Source organism: Trachinotus anak, unplaced genomic scaffold, assembly GCF_046630095.1.
Source record: "Trachinotus anak isolate AG129_WGS33_773 ecotype Australia unplaced genomic scaffold, CSIRO_AGI_Tana_v1 ptg000020l, whole genome shotgun sequence".
Classification (NCBI taxonomy): Eukaryota; Metazoa; Chordata; class Actinopteri; order Carangiformes; family Carangidae; genus Trachinotus; species Trachinotus anak.
This window is the reverse complement of record NW_027273871.1, coordinates 7,945,001-7,963,130: the sequence shown is the minus strand read 5'-3', so window position 1 is coordinate 7,963,130 and position 18,130 is coordinate 7,945,001. Positions and strand designations below refer to the sequence as shown.

Below are 18,130 nucleotides of genomic sequence, written 5' to 3'. Positions count from 1 at the left end.
ACAACAGGTCAGTCAGCCAATCAGAAGAGAGGATCTGAGCCTCTCTTCTGATTGGCTGACTGTTTTCTGAGTGATCCAACAAAAATTTCAGATAAACACTCAGAGAAACCAAATCCTGCAAGGTTGGATGGTCGGTCAAGGTGGGCGGGGCTTGGGGCGTGGCTGAGGGCGGTGACTGCTTTGTTGTGACATCACAAAGTTCCAGAAGTCCTGACGGCTGGTTTTAAGGCTCAGTGTCTGAATACAGGCTGTGTGCATTTCTCTGTGGACTGAGGCTTTGATACTTTCACAGTATTAATATAGAACCTAGACCTGCTTTATAATCACAAACACATGGACTTCTACTTTTATATAATATGGGACCTTTAAAATTTTCTCTAAAGTTGAATGAAACTCACAGGTGGCTCAGACCTGTCGCACCAGTCAGTAACAGGTTTTTATAACTAAAATAAAATATATAACTAAAGCAAACATTAAGTCACTGATAACCATATCATCATCACTATGAGGACTTTTCAGTTTGCTGTTGCTGTAGTAATATATTTACTGAGACCCGTTTATACGCTGATTTCTGACAGTTGAACTTGAAGCTCTGCAGTGTGAAACTCTTCTTTTCACTCTGGTGACATTTTTGTGAGTGGACAAGTGAACATCTCATCAACAGGGGTTGAACACGTTGAGAGAAGTAATTTATGACAAGTCTGTGGAACCAGATGTAGAACATTTACACAAACAAACCTCAGAAAAAAGTAAGAAGGATTTAGGATAAGAACATGAAAATGTTCTTGCATGAGGCCCAATGAAATAACAGCTCCACAAAGTGTGTGTATTTACTACTCACTACTGTATGTAATGAAGATCTGGGACACAGTGAACAGTGGTTGTGTTTCATCTAAGGCCTAATGATTATTTTAATTACCAGTTACTCTGCTGATTATTTTTGATTATGGTATTAATCTTTTATGGAAAATAAAATGTCAAAAACTGGTGGAAAATGCTCAGAGAGTCCAAGGTGACGTCCTTAGATGTCTCGTTTTGTCCAAAGAGATTCAGTTTACAATGGCATGAAACAGAAAAGCAGCACATTGTTGTTGTTGACTTATATGATAAACACATTAACTAATTAATCGACTAATCTTTTCAGCATTACTTTTTTCCTTAATCTCTTCTGCTATCCCACCAGAAAACAGAAACAAAGGCACTGTTATCACCTGCTTGTCTACCTGACAGGCAGGAAATAAAAATTCACCTCAGTCCACATGAAATTATTACTTCAAAGGCTTAAAAGGGAATAACACCAGTATTAAAGCACCTCTTTCATTTGATACTTGAGAACATGCACCTTAGCCAGAAACTAGAGATGTGACCTTTGACCCTGTGACATAAAATCTGTCTCTGTCCTGTTGAGGATCAGCGGGTTGCTGACTTTGTTATTTTTGTTACATTAGTAACAACAAACGTTGACTGGCTCATCCTAGAACATGTAATCAATATGTGATTGTTAAAAAAAAAAAAGGTGGCACTCCCCTTTAAACGTCACGTGACCTGGCAGCCATGTTACCGACCCGTGCTGATGTCTGAATGTATTTTCTTCAAAGAGCAACACTCTGCATGACGGACGCTCCTGCTTTATGTGATGTCGTTGTTGTTTTCGGGCTCAGGTCAGTCTCTGATATCAGACCTCTTTTCCTCCACTTGTGTATTTTGACGTTCTCTGGCGCAATAATCTGGATTAAAGTGTGTTGACATCAGCTCTCTGTGTCCTCTGCCTCGTTCATGGTTAACGTGAGGATCCGTTCACTCCCAGTGAACGACTCAGAAATGATTAATCAGCTGTTTGTCTGGACGGGACACATCCGCTGCTTCTCTGACTCTGCAGGTCAGAATGTTCAACTACAGCCCTGAGAGAAACTTCTCTCTTATCTATCACTGATTCAGTAATTGCAAACATTCCAGATAGTTCAGTTTTACACAAAATCTTCTCACTCTCTTTACTGACCTTTCTTTAACTGATTTCTTCACTTTATTTCACAAATGTGTGCTTTTTTCTGCAAAGGACTTTATATCTCTTCATTAGAGAGGCCCTGAGAGCTGTAACGTAAAGGCCCCATAGTGTATAAAGGTAGATGTCCATGTGTTTTTGATTATAGATCAGCTCTAGGTTCTATATTAATTCTGTGAAAGTATCAAAGCTTCAGTCAACAGAGAAATTGTTTGTGATGTCACAACAAAGCAGTCACTGCTTTTGGCCACGCCCCAAGCCCCGCCCACCTGGACCCACCATCCAACCTTGCAGGATTTGGTTTCTCAGAGTGTTTACCTGAAATCTGCTATATTTTTATTGGACCACTCACCAACCTGTTGTTACTAGAGCTCCAGAGAGAAGCCTGAGAGAGGAAAACTATATTGAGAAAACCACAAATATATCTTCTTATGGATATCAACACTTCAAATAAAACACATGAAAAGTGGCAAATATGGGATCTTTAGGAAAACACAAACAAATACAGAAGTGCGCTGCAAGTAGGACAGATGACAACAGCAGCGTTTCCAGGGGGACACCAAAGTGAATTCATTCGTGAGAGAAAACAGCTGCAGGATATCTGGAGCAAAATCCATTAACAAACTGGTTATTAACATAATTTATTATGCATATGCATTTTGTTATCAGTATTTTTATTTGACCTCTGCTGCCAGGAATTACGGACTGCAGCCACGCCAGCAGCTCTGTGAGGCTTTGATTTTTTGAGCTAAATGCTAACATGCTCACAATGACAGTGCTAATATGCTGTTGTTTAGCAGCTATAAATGTTCATCATCTTAGCGTGTTAATTAGCAGTAAACACAAAGTCCAGCTGAGGCTGATGGGAACATGATCATTTCTGCAGGTCTTTGATCATGAAACTGAAGCGCTGGACAAATTAAAATGTGACATGATGGTGGCACTACAGGAAAAGTCGGAGGATCACCAAAGTCAGTAGGATTCATCCTCTGGAGAACATGAATGTTTGTGCAAAATTTCATGACAATCCTTCCAGTAGTTGGTGAGATATTTCAGTCTGGACCAAAGCAGCGGAGCAGCTAACAAGCGTGACGTCATGTGATGGAGTGCAGGTGACTGCCCTTCAAGTCAATGGACCGCATGTAAAATCCAAGATGGTGAATAGTAGTTTAGCTGATCAGTGACTGGAGGACAAAAGACAAAAGAGCTTCGACAACACTGAATATCATATTTGTTTTCTGAGCTCAAATCTGTGTCTGTTGGGAGTCATCTCGTCTTTTTAACATTAAACCTGTTTAGCTCTAGTTCTTCTATGAAATTGCTTTTTATGAAGTTTAAAATATTACTTTGTGTCATATGGTGTTTTTCTGATTTTGATCATCAATATTTCTCCATCAATCAATCGATCAGCTCCCACTGGGTGTCGCTGATCAGCCTGTAGTTGAGCCCCCGGTAGTTTTCAGGGTGGATTTGTCGCTGTCGCCACACCTCCTCGTACAGGCTGCGTACGACCGGAGGCAGTGGCGGGAAGCCGGCGCTGTGAGCCAGCATCTGGCAGTACTCCCACTGATCCTTCTCCATGATCAGCAGGTGGCGCTGCTGGACTCCACACTCCACCTTTTCCTGCAGCTCTCGACGGACCTCATCCTCCATCTCAGCCCGAGTCGGTAAAGTGACGGAGCCGTCCAACACGGCCAGAGCGAACTGGACCTTTGGGGATAAAACCGGACCAAAGCTCAGTCCCTCCGTCAGATCTCATCAGTCTGTGACGTGAGAATCTAATTTAATCAAAACCTGTGAACAACTTGCTCATACATCAAACGACTTCTGCAAAATCCTTTCTACAGAGAATCGCCTTTTCAATCTCAGGTTTCAGTCTGACAGTATACCTTTTATTAAAACCTCGACTTTATTCAATCTTCTTTTATTTCTTCCTGCTTTTAGAAAATCTGGACTCAGTGGTCCTGAACTCTGCAATGAGGCTTGTGACAAAAACACCTCATAGATCACATGATTCTCCTGACTGCTTCCCTGTGATTTTACAGGACTGAGTTTTTACTCTTGACTTATGAGCCAACACATGGTCAGGTCCTCAGGACCTGAGGCTAAAGCCTGAAAGTTATGGAGCATTTTCTGTTGTTGTTGAATGTGTTTTCTTGACTTTGTCTTTCCCTGTGTTTTGTTCTGTTTTCCTGTAAATCACTTAGTAACTTGGTTTGAAAAGTGCTTTGTAAACAGAGTTTTCTGGCTGTATCTGGACCACAGTGAGAGTCGTTCCGGTCCCTGTTGAGACCTGGACAAGTTTCTCACCTGGCAGTTGAAGTTGGGGAAGGGGCAGATGATCTTGCAGATGCCAATGAAGAAGAGCGAGGGGAAGGCAGGGGGCATCAGGAAGCGGTACAGTGGAGACACCATGTGGTCCTGGATCTCCAAACCCAGCTGATCCGCGTCCAGGAACGGATACTTGAAGTTGTACCCGGTGCAGAACATGAGGACGTCGGCCCGGCTCACCGAGCCATCCTGCAACAGATGGTTTTCATTTTAACATAGTGTGAAATTCTGTGTGAAGATACAGTAACGAAAGAGGAGGTGTCTCTCCTGAACCTCTGAACCTTCAACTTCTGTGCTTCAGTCAGCGTCCTCCACCTCTGACATCAACCAACACCTGAGACTAAACTGGGTCAGAATTAGTGCAGATGGTGCTGGGACACTTCAGTCACCTGGAAGCGAACGCTGCCGTCGTCCTCGACCGCCACCACCGGACTGGACTGTCGAATCCCAGAGGGAAGAGGAAAGGTGAGACGAGGACGACCATGACTCAGAGTCACCTGGGGGGTGGGGGGTGGAGGAGAAGAATTCAGTTTCTTAAAAACCGCTGTGCAAAGATTTAGTCACTTCAGATATTCAGACTCTTCTCCATCATCATCAGTCCCATCAGGAGGCATCTGATTGGTCCAGATTCTTCTGCTGCAGGACATCAAGTCCAAACACAGACTCACTTTAGTTTTAGCGCCTAAACCTTTGCACAGAGCTGCACGTCAGAACGTTTGTTACCTGGGCACCAACTTTGGCCAGTTCAATGGAAATGTCCAGTCCTGAAGCTTTGGCTCCCAGAACCACCACCGACTGACCTGAGAACAGCTCTGCGTACCTGTACGAGTGACTGTGGAGCACCTTTCCTGCAAACGGGGGGGTGACATCAACTCATCTGTGTGTCCAGTACAAAGACAGGTGTGTAGCCTAGCTTAGCATCTTCCAACAACTCTGTTTTCCATTTTAAATCATATTAAAATGATGTTAACTGATATTGTAACATTTCCTTACTGTAGTCAGCTAGTTGTTATTAATTCTACATTTTGTGTTTGGGGTTAATTTTACACTTTGGCCATTTTATAAAAGTGTTGAGTGTACCTTTAAAGTTCTCCACCCCTGGTATGTTTGGGATGTGTGGGTCAGAGTAGTGCCTGAGAAACACACAAAACAAACATGTAAACAAACATGTAAACAGGCAAATGCTTTGGCGACACCAAGTGGCAACAGGAGGTAATGACTTAAATAACACGTCGTAGTACAGTATTATTATTAGTATTATATAGTAAATCCAGAATATCCCTCTGGGTTAATGAAGTATCTCTCTCTCTATCCATCCATTCATCCAAAGTTAAGGTGTGTAAATCCATATATAATAAATGCAAGATTAACCACATCTCACCCCGAGCAGACAAAGACCGAGTCGAAGGTCTCGGTTTTCTGACGACCTGATGAATCACATGACGTCACTTCCCACGTCGTCGTGTCCTCGTCCTCCCTCGTCACAACAACAGGCTTCACCTTTTCCACCACAGTGTTGAACTGACAGAGCAGAGTCACACTTTTCATCCTCTAATTAATCTTTCAGCCCATGAAATGTCAGAAAATAAAATGAGTAACATGGCTTTTATAATTTCCTAAAGCCCAGAATTACGTCTGTAAATATCTTCCTCTTGCCAAAGACGTCTGGTATGTGATCACATCAGACAAACAAAGCTGGAACTGCACTGTTTGGCAACTGACATCAAGCATCAGTCAATTTAAGGCTGCAACTAACAATTACTTGTCAATCAATTAATTGAGGACTGTGACACCAGCATCTTCAATATTCATCTAGATATTTGACAGAAGGAGTTTCCTTCATTCTCTTTCTCTGACTGGTTAGAGGTAATAACAGATTCCTCTTCCTCTGCCGAATGTAAATCCAACATCCAGTCAGGTGACCAGCAGCCGGACGACTCACCCTGATGTGAGGCCAGATGTTGTGGCTCTGGCAATACCTCTCCAGGTACTTCTGAACCTCCTGATGGGGCAGGAAGCTGCTGAGCGCAGGTTCAAAGGGGAAATCAGGGAACATCATCACCTCTTTGGGCAGGTTGGTCCTGTCGGGAGGGTCAGGAAATCAAAATCACTTGAGTCCAAATTCATTCAGAGAACATTATAATTCTGAATACAAACTGAGGAGACAGGACACAACAGGTCTGGACCACTTGTGAGCTTTGTTTGCCACTGGATCTGTTCTAATGAGTGGTTCTTACATGAGGCCACTTCATACAATACAGGAAAAGACAAAAACACACCTATTATCTGAAAGGTACACTTTAAGAAACAAGACAAAATGCACAGTCCTCGTTCTGTGCAGATATGTACTCTAATGCACTAAAGCTTATATGAAGGAGCAGTCGCACAAAGTTACATCAGGTTGGTGTCTTAGTTACAGTCAATTTCATAAATTTCCCAAGCAGTCTGGAGTCTTTTAGCTCTGTGTTTGGTCTCCTCCAGGTCCTCTTTAGCTGCTAAAAGCTTCCCCTTATTCACCAGCTGCTCTCTGAGTCTGTCTGCTGTTTGCTGCTGAGCAGAACTTGCTGTGATTTGGCACCATAAAAATAAAAACTGATCTGACTTGAAGACACTAACTATTTACAGGTATTTATTGCAGCAAATCCCCCAACACCCTGTCCCCAGTTCATGGTTTGTCCCTCCTCTAACCATTGTCAGTAGGTCCCCACCACTGCTGACAGGGGCCCCCAACAAACCTTCCTGTTATGCGACATAACGATCTGGTCACTCAGGTCTTTACACCTGCACGTTTCTGTCATATCCAACAGGCTGGCAACAAGAACTGACTCTCACCTGTCTGATGATTTAACAGCTCAACATTCACTGTTCTTATGAGATCATCAGCATTATATCAGTTTGCACTCGTCAGTGTAGATTTATAGCCTTGCAGAGCGAAGACATGCAGACACACACAGACAAACATACCTGAGGTCTCTGTACATGCTGCTGTGAATCGGTTGTCCGTTGTCGTATGTACCGACGCGTTCATCGTAACACCAGGTGCCACCGATGTTGTCTGTGAGCTCGAACACTACCGGGCGGGCGAAGCTGTTCGGCTGGGACAGGATGTGTCTGGCTGCACAGAGTCCTGCAGCCCCGGCCCCAACCACCGCCACCCGCTGCAATGCCATCATCATCCAGAGAGAGAGAGAGCTGCTGAGGTCTTTAATCTGCAGCACCAAAACACTGTCTGTACATCCTGAACCTGCGGAGCAGAGGGAACCGGTCAGGGTAACACTGGGGTCTGGGTCAGCAGCTCAGAGAACCATCGGCTGGGATCAGGGATAAGGTTTGCCTCAGATTTGGTGGAGAGGCACAGACTGGCCCTTGCTCACCCAAACCAGAGTAACAGGGCTTTAAAGGTCCATATTGCATAAAGGTAGGTATGATGATATGGTGAACAGAGACTTAATGTTTGCTTTAGTTATATATTTTATTTTAGTTAAAGACCTGTTACTGACTGGTGCGACGGGTCTGAACCATCTGTGAGTTTCATTCAACCTTAGAGAAAATTTTAAAGCTCCATCCAGTCTACAGGTAGATGTCCATGTGTTTGTGATTATAAAGCAGGTCTAGGTTCTATATTAATACTGTGAAAGTATCAAAGCCTCAGTCCACAGAGAAATGCACACAGCCTGTATTCAGAAACTGAGCCTTAAAACCAGCCGTCAGGACTTCTGGAACTTTGTGATGTCACAACAAAGCAGTCACCGCCCTCAGCCACGCCCCAAGCCCCGCCCACCTGGACCCACCATCCAACGTTGCAGGATTTGGTTTCTCAGAGTGTTTACCTGAAATCTGCTATATTTTTATTGGATCACTCAGAAAACAGTCAGCCTCAAGTGACCTGTTGTTACTAGAGCTCCAGAGAGAAGCCTGAGAGAGGAGATGTAAAACTACACTGAGATGGTTTTTAGTTAATAAAACCACAGATATATCTTCTGCTGGAGATCAACACTTCAATTAAAACACAGGAAAACTGTAAAATATGGGACCTTTAAATGTAAGAAAATTGGTGAATGAATCAAATGACTCACTTGTTCAGTACTTGTCAGTATCAGAGCCTCAGTATAAAGTGAGTGTTAACATTTCTAGTTGTAAAGTTAATAAAATGACCATAAAGAAACAAAGAAACAACTACAAAGAGACGCAACATGGCCACAAAGTGGTGGGTGTGACTGAGTACATGTACTAAAGTAAAGAATCTCAAATTTGCAGAACTTTTTCATGCTGCTTTCTACTCCACCACATTTCAGAAAGATTGTACTTGTTATTGCAATGCAATCAGCTATTTGTGAGTCCACTGACTGATAGAAAATGAATTGATAACCATTTTGAGAATCAGTGTGTTGTAAACAGTTCAAATATTTCACGAGTCCAGTTATTCAAAGGTGAAGATCTTATGCTTTTCCTTTAAATAATTTGGATTCATTTTAATCATATTGAGATGTGAACAAAACAAACACTGGCAACTTTTGCTGCTTCGACATTAACGCATGAGTTAAGATGATATAACACAGAACATATAGATGCAGATATGTAACAGCAACAGGGATCATTTGTCTGCACTCACACAGTTTCTGAAGTCAGATTACAGATGCAGGACTTCTACTTGTTCCAGAGTATTTTACAGTGAGGTGGCAGAACTGAAGTAGCAGATGTGAGTACTTCATGTACCACTGCAGAGACAGATGACATGAACGCGACGCCTAAAGAATCTGACTGATGAGGTGAAGTGCAGTGAACCCGGGTCAGTTTCTCTGTCATCGGATTCAGTCTGTGCAGCTGCTCGGACTCTGACCCGCTGGAGACTCGACACCATGAAGGTAAAAACTTCGATTCATTCGTTTAACAGCTTCGTTTAACAGGTTAACAGCTTAAACCTGAGCCTCATCCACCCAAAGCCACTCCAGGTCTAATGTTTCATTAATCTCATTAATCGATAGTTTGATTAAATCTAGACGATCATCACTGAGGTGAATGGTTAACCATCCTAAACTGCGCATGCCCAGATACGACAACAAACTTTTTAAACCTAGCCAGCTACATGTAGCTTGTTACGTATCTCAACTAAAAGACCCACTTTTATACAAAATACTCGGATTAATCAGCAATAATCAATCAGATAAGTGTTACCGTAGCCACTGCCAGTCTCCTCCGCTCCGGTGTTTCGACCGTCGGCGGCGGAGATCAAGGAAACATCGCTGGATCCGCTGAGCAGGCCGGACGATTCCCGGTGTAACACCGCTGTAGTCAAACACAAACACGGTGGTGCAGCGGCGAGAAATGTTCGTGCTCCATTCAACTTCCGACACCAGTCCTTCACAATAAAAGCCACATCACGTCAATATTCAAATGAGTAAAAAATACATTTAAAAGTTACAAAGAACCTGCACTTATTCTCTTCTAACACTAATATTTAATCTGGTGTGGTTAAAGAGAAAAAGACTGTTGTGGGTGGAATTATTACTAGTAGACAATGGCCGAAAGTAAGTATTTACCAAGAACTGTACTAAGGTTCAATTTTGAGGCACTTGTAATATACATGTACTTCCATACCTATTCACCACCACATTACAGAGGGAAATATTGTCCTTTTTACTGCTTCAAATATATATATATATATATGACAGCTACACCAGTTACAGTTGACCACTGTCATTAATCCTTGTGTATTTTAACTTTGATGTTTTTGTACTTTCAGATTGTTTGTGTGTTAAAGATGCCCCTTGAGTGATGAATAAATGATTTTGACTTAAATTGATTAATGAAGATCTTGAGAATTGATTTTTTTTTTTCAAAAAGTTTATAGAAATGTTCCACTCTTTATAAACAGAAACTATAATATATAAAGTCTGAGGTTCATACATCATATGTGGTCAATTAAGATGCAACAACCAGAACCTTTCCCAGTTATCACTTTATTTTGAACCGGTCAAATTTCAATCTTAAATCATCTAACCCTCATCCAGAACCGGGTACCACACAGTCCTGATCCAGAACCGGGTACCACACAGTCCTGGATCACTGTCTCCTGAACATCTCAGTCACAGATCCACCCATACAATTCATCAGTAACAGTTAACATGAACATTTAATGAATGGTTAATAACTCATTTTAATGCAGCTGTAATCAGATGTGAGTGTTTGCAGACAGATCAACCTCCTATTGCCAAACAGATGTTGAACGACAGTAAAACACAGCTGGAATAACAAATACTGAACATTAATAAGATACTTCAATGACGCTATACCTGCTAACAGCTACACTGCAATGTGTTACTAATCATTCATGACCTGTACATACTGCTGGGAAATGCTCAAGTTTTCCCAATTTGTCAAAGAAAGAGAGTTGAAAAGAAGAACTCGTTGGATAGGAGGAGGACTCTCATCAGTGACCTGAATTCAGGGAAAACGACGTCAGGCTGCTGTGAAATAATAAAACCACAGGATTCACTCAGATACAGGCTCTTCTGTAGATAGATTACTGCAACACTAGTGATTAAACAGGGCACAGTTGGTGAGTGAGGAGCTGGTCAGTTGATCTGAGGTCAGTATGAGGCTTCAGCTGTGAGTCACAGAGGTTCAGTTTATCTTCTACAGTTATAGTAGTTTCAGCACAGGATTCCCTCTCGGTACATTGACCTTTTCTGTACTAACTCAGATGCTGCAGCTTCACGTGAACGTCACTGGATAAACTGACTGGAGGTGGATTTAGAAGGGTCTTTAAATATCCAGAATGAACAGGGGGAACGATAACAACAATCAAAACATCCTTTAAATAAAACAAACTTTTCTATAGCGCAATATATCGTGTTTCTGTAGGTCACCAACATTTCCTGACCTCCGCTGTTTTGTTGTTGTCAGCTTTCTTCCTGTACCAGATGTTATGAGCAGATGGTCTGTGAGGACGGGATCCTCACAGTCCTGGATCAGGACTCATCTTTCCTCTGTGTCAGGTGGACGTAGTCACTGCTGCTGAGGCTCAGTGTCACTGGAGAGTTCATGAACAAACTGATTCCCAACATTATAGAGTCCTCTGTGTGAGGATCCACACTCTCATCAGACAACACATCATCTAATCGAGTTTATCTCATCACTGATGACGTCAGCTGATCCGTCACCACGCTGTAAAACACCCCCGTCAGCACCTGTCCTGGCCACAGCGCTTTAATCATCACATCCCTGTCCAAAATATTTCTACTTATGTACAAAAAAAGAAAATTGTTGCTGAAATGTTGATGTCCAGCTTCTTTAAACTCTCAAATATCCACATCAGCCTCAAGCATCCAAGACCAGCTGCGGTCCTCCCCCCGCCTCTGGTGACATCATCACTTGGTGGCGGCGTTCCCGTGCGGCGGCTGCTGCGGCTGCTGCTGCTGCTCGGCCAGTGCCTGCTGCAGCCGGGTGCGTTTCCTGGAGTAGTGCTGCCAGTGCAGCAGCTGCTGCTCATCGATGAACTTGGTGCACTGAGCGTTGACCAGCTCCTTCCTGAAGTGTTCGTACTGCAGCAGCTCCAGCATGTGCAGGCAGTGAGGATACCTGCGGGGCGGGGCGGCCGGGGCGGGAGGGGGGGCAACAAATTTAATGCACGTCTTTGTTCATTCTCCATCCTTCCAACAAACCACTCTTTGTGCACACCCAACATGTCTGTTTTTTAATTTGCAAAATCTCTAAACTACAGTTATGAACAGTGACACCACCAGTCCAACTACACTTTCCAGATGTTACCTTTTAAAACAGCTGCTCATAGTTTTTTATCAAACAAACAAAAGGAAATAGTGCCCTTGTTTGCGACTATTCCACATTTGGTGCTGTAGTGAGTATTTGGGTCTGTGTATCACAATAAACTACAATGTGTGTGTTCGAGGAGATGAAGGAACATGTGTGTGACTCACTGATGTGTAGCATATATTCAGTGTTGGTTTGAGATTTGTTGATAAGAAAAAAAAGACAGATAATATAATGAGAACATGTTGAAGCTTAGTAACTCATCTTACTTGAGGAACTTGGCGTACTCCGGCTCCTTCCAGTACAGCAGGTACTTGAGATAGTTAATGAAGGGCCTCTCTCTCAGGAAACCTCTCTGAGCCAAAACTGTAGGCACAAACAAACACAGGTCAATGTCATTAAGCTAAAAAATAAATTAAAAAGTCACTATTTCAAACATTTAGACCTTCATGTTGGGAAATAAAGTTGGCAATTGCCTAATAATTTCCTCAAAGAACTATTTACTCAGGTACAGATTAAAGGGAAAACAGAGACAATGTTATGAGATAGTTATATTACTTAGATATTAGTTAGTGAACTGTTCTTTTACATAAACCTTGCAGAATATATAACCGGATAGACATAACGTGGTCCGCTCCTTAAACCCCATGAACACTTTCAAACTGCCAACAAGAGATTCTGACGAGCTGCTGTGTAACCGAAGAAACAGTAGAGCTGTTTTTACTGTCACTCACAGTTCAGGTAGTTGGGGTTGGCCAAACACTGGATGAACTCCAGCTCCGACTGGAAACGGTTCCTGGCCTGTTCCTCTGGACCAGAAAACACACAAGAACCTGGTTGGATGACGTTCAACCTGACGATGAACACAGTATGGCTCTGTGTGTAGTGGTGACTGGTAGATAAAAAAATTTTAGATTTAGACAGACAGTGCGAACAGCACTGTCTGTCTAAATCTAAAAATAATTATGTGGATCTAAAAATAATTATGTGGATCCAATCGAGTTGTTTAATTGCGTTTTAAGCAACCAACTTAAAAACGAGTTTGTCAGTTTTAATTACATTATACATCTAGGCCCTTTCAACTAAAACATCGCACCAGACTCTATACAAATATCTACTAATTTAACGCTGCTATGTTTATCAGCTGAATATCGTCAGTTTAACTAGTAATTACATTTACTGGTTAATTGAATGGATGCCGATTTGAAGAGTCGGACTGAGCTATTCAGAAATTGTTCTTGGTCGTGCTCAAATGCGCAAATGTGTCCATAAATAAGGACATTATTAACTGGATTCATTTCTAATGTAGGAAAGAACCGCATTGTCTCCGTACAAGCAAAAAACGCACTTATGCCGAGCAGCTACAACAACGATGACAGTAACTAATTATCAGTTTAACCGTTAGTTAATTGAAATGATGAATCTGAACTGATATGAATGCAGGTACCTATTACATGCCTGGAAACAAGCACCGTGGAGCTGAACGCACCAACCAGACTCGATTCAAAAAGTTGTCAGTTTAATTTTTTAGATGCTGTTAGACTGGGGGACATTTCTTGCTGAAGTGAAAACTCGGATCTGATCAACACAGAAAACTTTTTCAGCCTCTTCCAAACTTTTACTGTTTAAAACATCTGAGACCGACTTAGGGTTGACTAATTTATTAACGGTGTACGACACTTATGCTAACAGCTAACATTAGCGAGCCGAAATAAAATAACGGCTACAAACCTGTTTCCATGACGTCAGCTCCGGACAGGTACGAGCCGAAAATGAAATAAAAGACAAGGCTGTTAACTGTGTAACTGAAATACGACCAGAAAACACCTGAGCCCTGGTCTTTGTTGCTCTTTCATCACCGCCATCAAAACCGCGACGCCATTTTTGTCGAAAGTGTCCGTCTGCTCGGTCCCTGGCAGCTGGCGAAGCAGGCGCCACCTACCGGACTGGAGGACGGAAGCGGCGATCACACAGGTAAGGTAAGGTAAGGTAAAATAAAATAAAATAAAATAAAATAAAATAAAATAAAATAAAATAAAATAAAATATAAAATAAAAATTAAATTAAATTAAATTAAATTAAATTAAATTAAATTAAATTAAATTAAATTAAATTAAATGTATATCGTATAACTGCCTTCCAGTGTCATTGTCACATCAGCTCTGTACTGATTGTGCATATGTCCTGATTCATGTATAAGCTTCAGCTTTGCTCAGTGGTACTTGCAGGTCCACATACATTGATTCTTTGCAATATCTACATACGCTGCTACTGTTGTATATTCTGGTAAATAAGTAATTTTGTACACTATATATAATTTGCATATTATTATTCTTATTGTTTATCTTTCTTAAATACCTTTTATTGCAGTTTCTTTGCAGCTTTCTTTTCTCTGCACCCCCACTTTGTCTTCCTCCCCCCTCTGGTCTGCACTGAGACCCACAGCTGGTTGCATCTCTGCTGTGAACTGGGGTCAGAAGAACCACCAGACTCATGTCTCTCAGCATCTTATCACTTATCATGACACATTTAAAATTCTTTCAATCTGACCTCTGGTTCTTTCCATTGAGTTGCACTGATATAAAACACAGTTTCATACACAGACAAAATGACACGTTTCGACGCCGCATCCTCTCTGATCACCTGCCTTGATGAGAGGACTGACAGATGCATTTTCATTTTCACATTGCCCCCTAAAGAGTGGAGTGATGTGTGAATGTAAGTGAATGGACTGAGGCTGCAGTTTGCTGACTGTATTTGAATATTTTCACTGTAGAGCAGGTGAAAACTAATTGTCAAACAGATTTTCAATTTTCATTTGAATATGTGAGTATGTGAGAGGAAAACATGAGCTGGATTACTGCATTTTCACATGACTGTGACCTGGACAGCACAGGTGTTTCTGACGGGGCAGCTCACACAGGTGCCTTGAGTTTTCTTTGTTCTGTGTCCTGAGCTCGTTCTCTGTTTGTCCTTCAGCTGAGCTGCTTCCCTCCATCATCTCACCTTTGTTCCTGATGTGTTGAGTGAGGAGTTTATTTCCTTGGATTCATTTTGTTATATTTATTTTGTTGTTCAGTAGCACATCTAATCTCCTGGGTTTGTTCTCTCATGATTATTCTGTATATTCACAGTCAGAATGAAGTGATGAACTGATTTTGATCTAGAATTGTTTGTTGCTTTGTTCATGATATGATTTGACCTGTATGTTCGCTTTCTTTCATTTGACCCCTCAGCTGTAACCACTCACACCTGACTCACTGCTGAAGATTAAAGACTTTCAAATGGAACCTGCTGACTGCTTCTGCTGCTCTGCTCTGATTCATTAAATCATGTCTGAATAAAGTAAAAAAGAGTAAAATTTGAATAAAGTCCTTTATCGGCTTCTAATTTGAGTCTGTGATTTCTCTGCACCAGAAGCTTTGAGGATGAAACCACTATATGATATTCCTGGATTGTGCATTTAAAGGAGAATCCAACCCTGTTTGAAGATTTCACATTTCTTATTCCTGTGCCCCAGAACAGTTTGGTCAGTATTTGTGAACATGCAGCTCTCTCCTCTGAAGTTAGGGAACCTTAAAATGTGTGATGTTCTATAATAATGAAAGGGGCTCTGATGCTGTGAGGACATGAAATTAATTTGAACTTCATGAACAACTGCTGTTGGTCTCTGGCCTTCACTTTCTGCTGCAGCTTATGAGCTCTGAACATTTCCTTCACTTTGCAGCTTAAGTTTCTGGATTTAGTGTCACTAGCAGCTGGTGTTTTTTCTGGACTTCATGTTTGCCTGGTTTATTCTTTCCTTTGTGTCCATGAGATTTTGCGGCAAAACTCCTCAGAACAGCGGCTCTCTGGCCCAGACCGGTCCGAGTCTTTGCCAGAGTCACATGAACATCAGCATAAGTAAAGTGAACTGGGGAACAAACAAACTCAGAAATCATTTACACCTGTAACAGTTTCCAGAGTCAGGTGAGCAGGAAATGAAGCCTGCAGGGAGAACCAGAGCAGAGAGCAGCTTCCTGTTTTATACACTGAGTACATCCGGGTACTGGGCAGAACACGCGCCTTTTGTTCTTTAAATCCCGACGACAGAGAACATGGCAGCACTCAGCCTCCCTGGCTCAGTGTTCAGGCTGCAGTCAGTCAGTAAAGTCCTCCAAATGTTCCAAATTCCAAATGTGTTTGTTAATCAACCTTTTGTAAACTTGTGAAATAAATCTGCAGGAGAAATTCAAGTTTGAATATGTGAAGAAACTGTGGTTGTGTAGAAGAGATTTGTGTTTGTTTAAAAAAACTGATCTAACATCTGAACAAACGACACCAGTGGTGAGGAACCACAGAGACGCTGTGAAGGACGAGCTTTTGTTAAGTTCTGTGAACAGATGCAGAGCAGAAAACTGTTTGTAAACCTTGGCGCTCAAAGTTCCCACACAGTGTGTAACCCTGAAGTTACAAGTAGAATTATGACTCTATTTTTACATTTGAATCTGATTGGACAGTGACAGTCCAATCACAAAGCAGAGTCCAGTCAGAGGGGGAGTGGTTCTGCTGCCTGAAGATCCTGAAAGTTGTAGTAGATTTTCAAGTCCGTGCCGTCATCCATCTTGAAAATGTACACCACCTTTCAGGGTCTGCAGGTAACAGAACCACCTGATTTCTGATTGGATTCTGCTTTGTGATTGGACTGTCACTGTCCAATCAGATTGTTGTGTAAAAATGGGGTCAAAATGCTACTTGGAACTTCAGGGTCACACACTGTGTGGGAACTTTGGGGTTTACAAACAGTTTTCTGCTCTGTGTCTGTTTAGATGTTTGACAAAGCACATAGTCGTTCAGTATCTTTGCTTCTTCACCACTAATGTCATTTGTTCAGTTTTATTAAGTCTTGTTTTTCTTTTTACAAACACAAATCTCATTGCACTTTTCTATTGTTCGCTTATGAGACATAACTACAAATAACATGTTCTTTATTAGACAGCAAGTGAACATACTTTTACCCCAAATAGACATCACAGACTAAATTATGTTGCAATTAGAAACTGCAGATAAGATGCACCTTTACTGATATCTATTGATGTAAGTAGTGATAGTTTCTACTCCCACATGTGACAAACATTAGGCTCTTGAAGTTTCCACAACATTGCATCTTGATTTCCCACTGTCAGACTCTTAGAGACACTAATCATGAAGAAGGTGGTTCCTGTGAGGAGGATGAGCTGCGGCATCGGGACTCGACCGTGTTCCACCTGGTGACAGCAGCACTGTGTGATGCCTCTGAGGCGTCCAGCTCCATGGCTGGTTAAAGGTCAACGTTACAGTGACGTCACAAAATATGATTTTGGCACAAATGTCCACTTGGACTCAAGGATGAACTAATTAGATTTTGGTGGTCAAAGGTCAAGGTCACCTCACAAAATGCAGTTTTGGCCTTGTGAATGTCCTCTGGGAATTTCTTCAAATTAGGTCAAATTTAATTTGTTGACACTTCTGCATTGTGGATAATCCTGGGATCTGACGGCTGACTCCCCATAGAGTGCAGCAGGAGTGAGTCCTACAACAGGCATTCAGAGCAACTATGCTGTTTTGTCCTGGTTGTATAGATACGTTTGTCCCACTGAATGAACCTGATCTGAAACACTGAACTAAAGGGAAACACAGTAAACGACAGACTGAGAAGTTAGTTCAGTGGTGAAATGATGCTCATGTGTTTCTCTTCTGTTGCAAACCTGTTGTCTTCATGTTAATATGTTTCTTTTTCTTAACAAATATTAAAATACAACAAAGCAGATAATAACATACAGACTGATGTTGAATTAAAAGAAGATGAACAAAAGTTTTACACAGTAAAAATACACAGAATGTCTGCTGACCAACAAGAGTAAGTGAAGCGGCTGCAGGATCCCTGTCTTCATTGGTGGAAAGATCAACTGCACTGACACTGAGTGTTATGGATGGAGCCCTCCGAGTCTCCTGCACCTACAGAAAGGTGAACATGAGGTTCACAGGTACAAGGTGTGGCAACAGACG

The 18,130-nt window shown here is 41.9% G+C and overlaps 2 protein-coding genes across 3 annotated transcripts; both read right to left on the bottom strand.

Annotated features, from left to right (window-relative positions):
* Positions 1-2,467: 2,467 nt before the first annotated feature.
* LOC139637505 (uncharacterized) lies at positions 2,468-9,644 on the bottom strand. 2 transcript variants are annotated; one of them, XM_071506245.1, is made up of 9 exons: positions 9,509-9,644; positions 7,298-7,577; positions 6,276-6,414; positions 5,715-5,854; positions 5,414-5,466; positions 5,057-5,181; positions 4,723-4,830; positions 4,313-4,522; positions 2,468-3,712 (listed from the first exon to the last, which is right to left on the bottom strand). In XM_071506245.1, the coding sequence occupies exons 2-9, from the start codon at positions 7,507-7,509 to the stop codon at positions 3,401-3,403; spliced, it is 1,299 nt and encodes a 432-aa protein (XP_071362346.1). In that variant the 5' UTR covers positions 7,510-7,577; positions 9,509-9,644; the 3' UTR covers positions 2,468-3,400. The 2 variants fall into 2 exon arrangements, with proteins under 2 accessions (XP_071362346.1, XP_071362347.1); XM_071506246.1 differs by lacking the exon at positions 9,509-9,644 and adding an exon at positions 8,946-9,357.
* Positions 9,645-10,277: 633 nt separating this feature from the next.
* med31 (mediator complex subunit 31) lies at positions 10,278-14,036 on the bottom strand. Its single transcript, XM_071506255.1, has 4 exons — positions 13,835-14,036; positions 12,838-12,912; positions 12,373-12,469; positions 10,278-11,914 (listed from the first exon to the last, which is right to left on the bottom strand). The coding sequence occupies exons 1-4, from the start codon at positions 13,842-13,844 to the stop codon at positions 11,704-11,706; spliced, it is 393 nt and encodes a 130-aa protein (XP_071362356.1). The 5' UTR covers positions 13,845-14,036; the 3' UTR covers positions 10,278-11,703.
* Positions 14,037-18,130: the final 4,094 nt, after the last annotated feature.

Coding starts and splice junctions, on each gene's coding strand:
- LOC139637505 (XM_071506245.1), bottom strand. CDS start 7,509: ATGATGATGGCATTGCAGCGGGTGGCGGTGGTTGGGGCCGGGGCTGCA. Junction 5,855..6,275: donor ACATCTGGCCTCACATCAGG/GTGAGTCGTCCG, acceptor CTGCTCTGTCAG/TTCAACACTGTGGTGGAAAA. Junction 4,523..4,722: donor ACGGCAGCGTTCGCTTCCAG/GTGACTGAAGTG, acceptor CATCTGTTGCAG/GATGGCTCGGTGAGCCGGGC.
- med31 (XM_071506255.1), bottom strand. Junction 12,470..12,837: donor CAACCCCAACTACCTGAACT/GTGAGTGACAGT, acceptor TTGTGCCTACAG/TTTTGGCTCAGAGAGGTTTC. Junction 11,915..12,372: donor GAGTACGCCAAGTTCCTCAA/GTAAGATGAGTT, acceptor CCCGCCCCGCAG/GTATCCTCACTGCCTGCACA.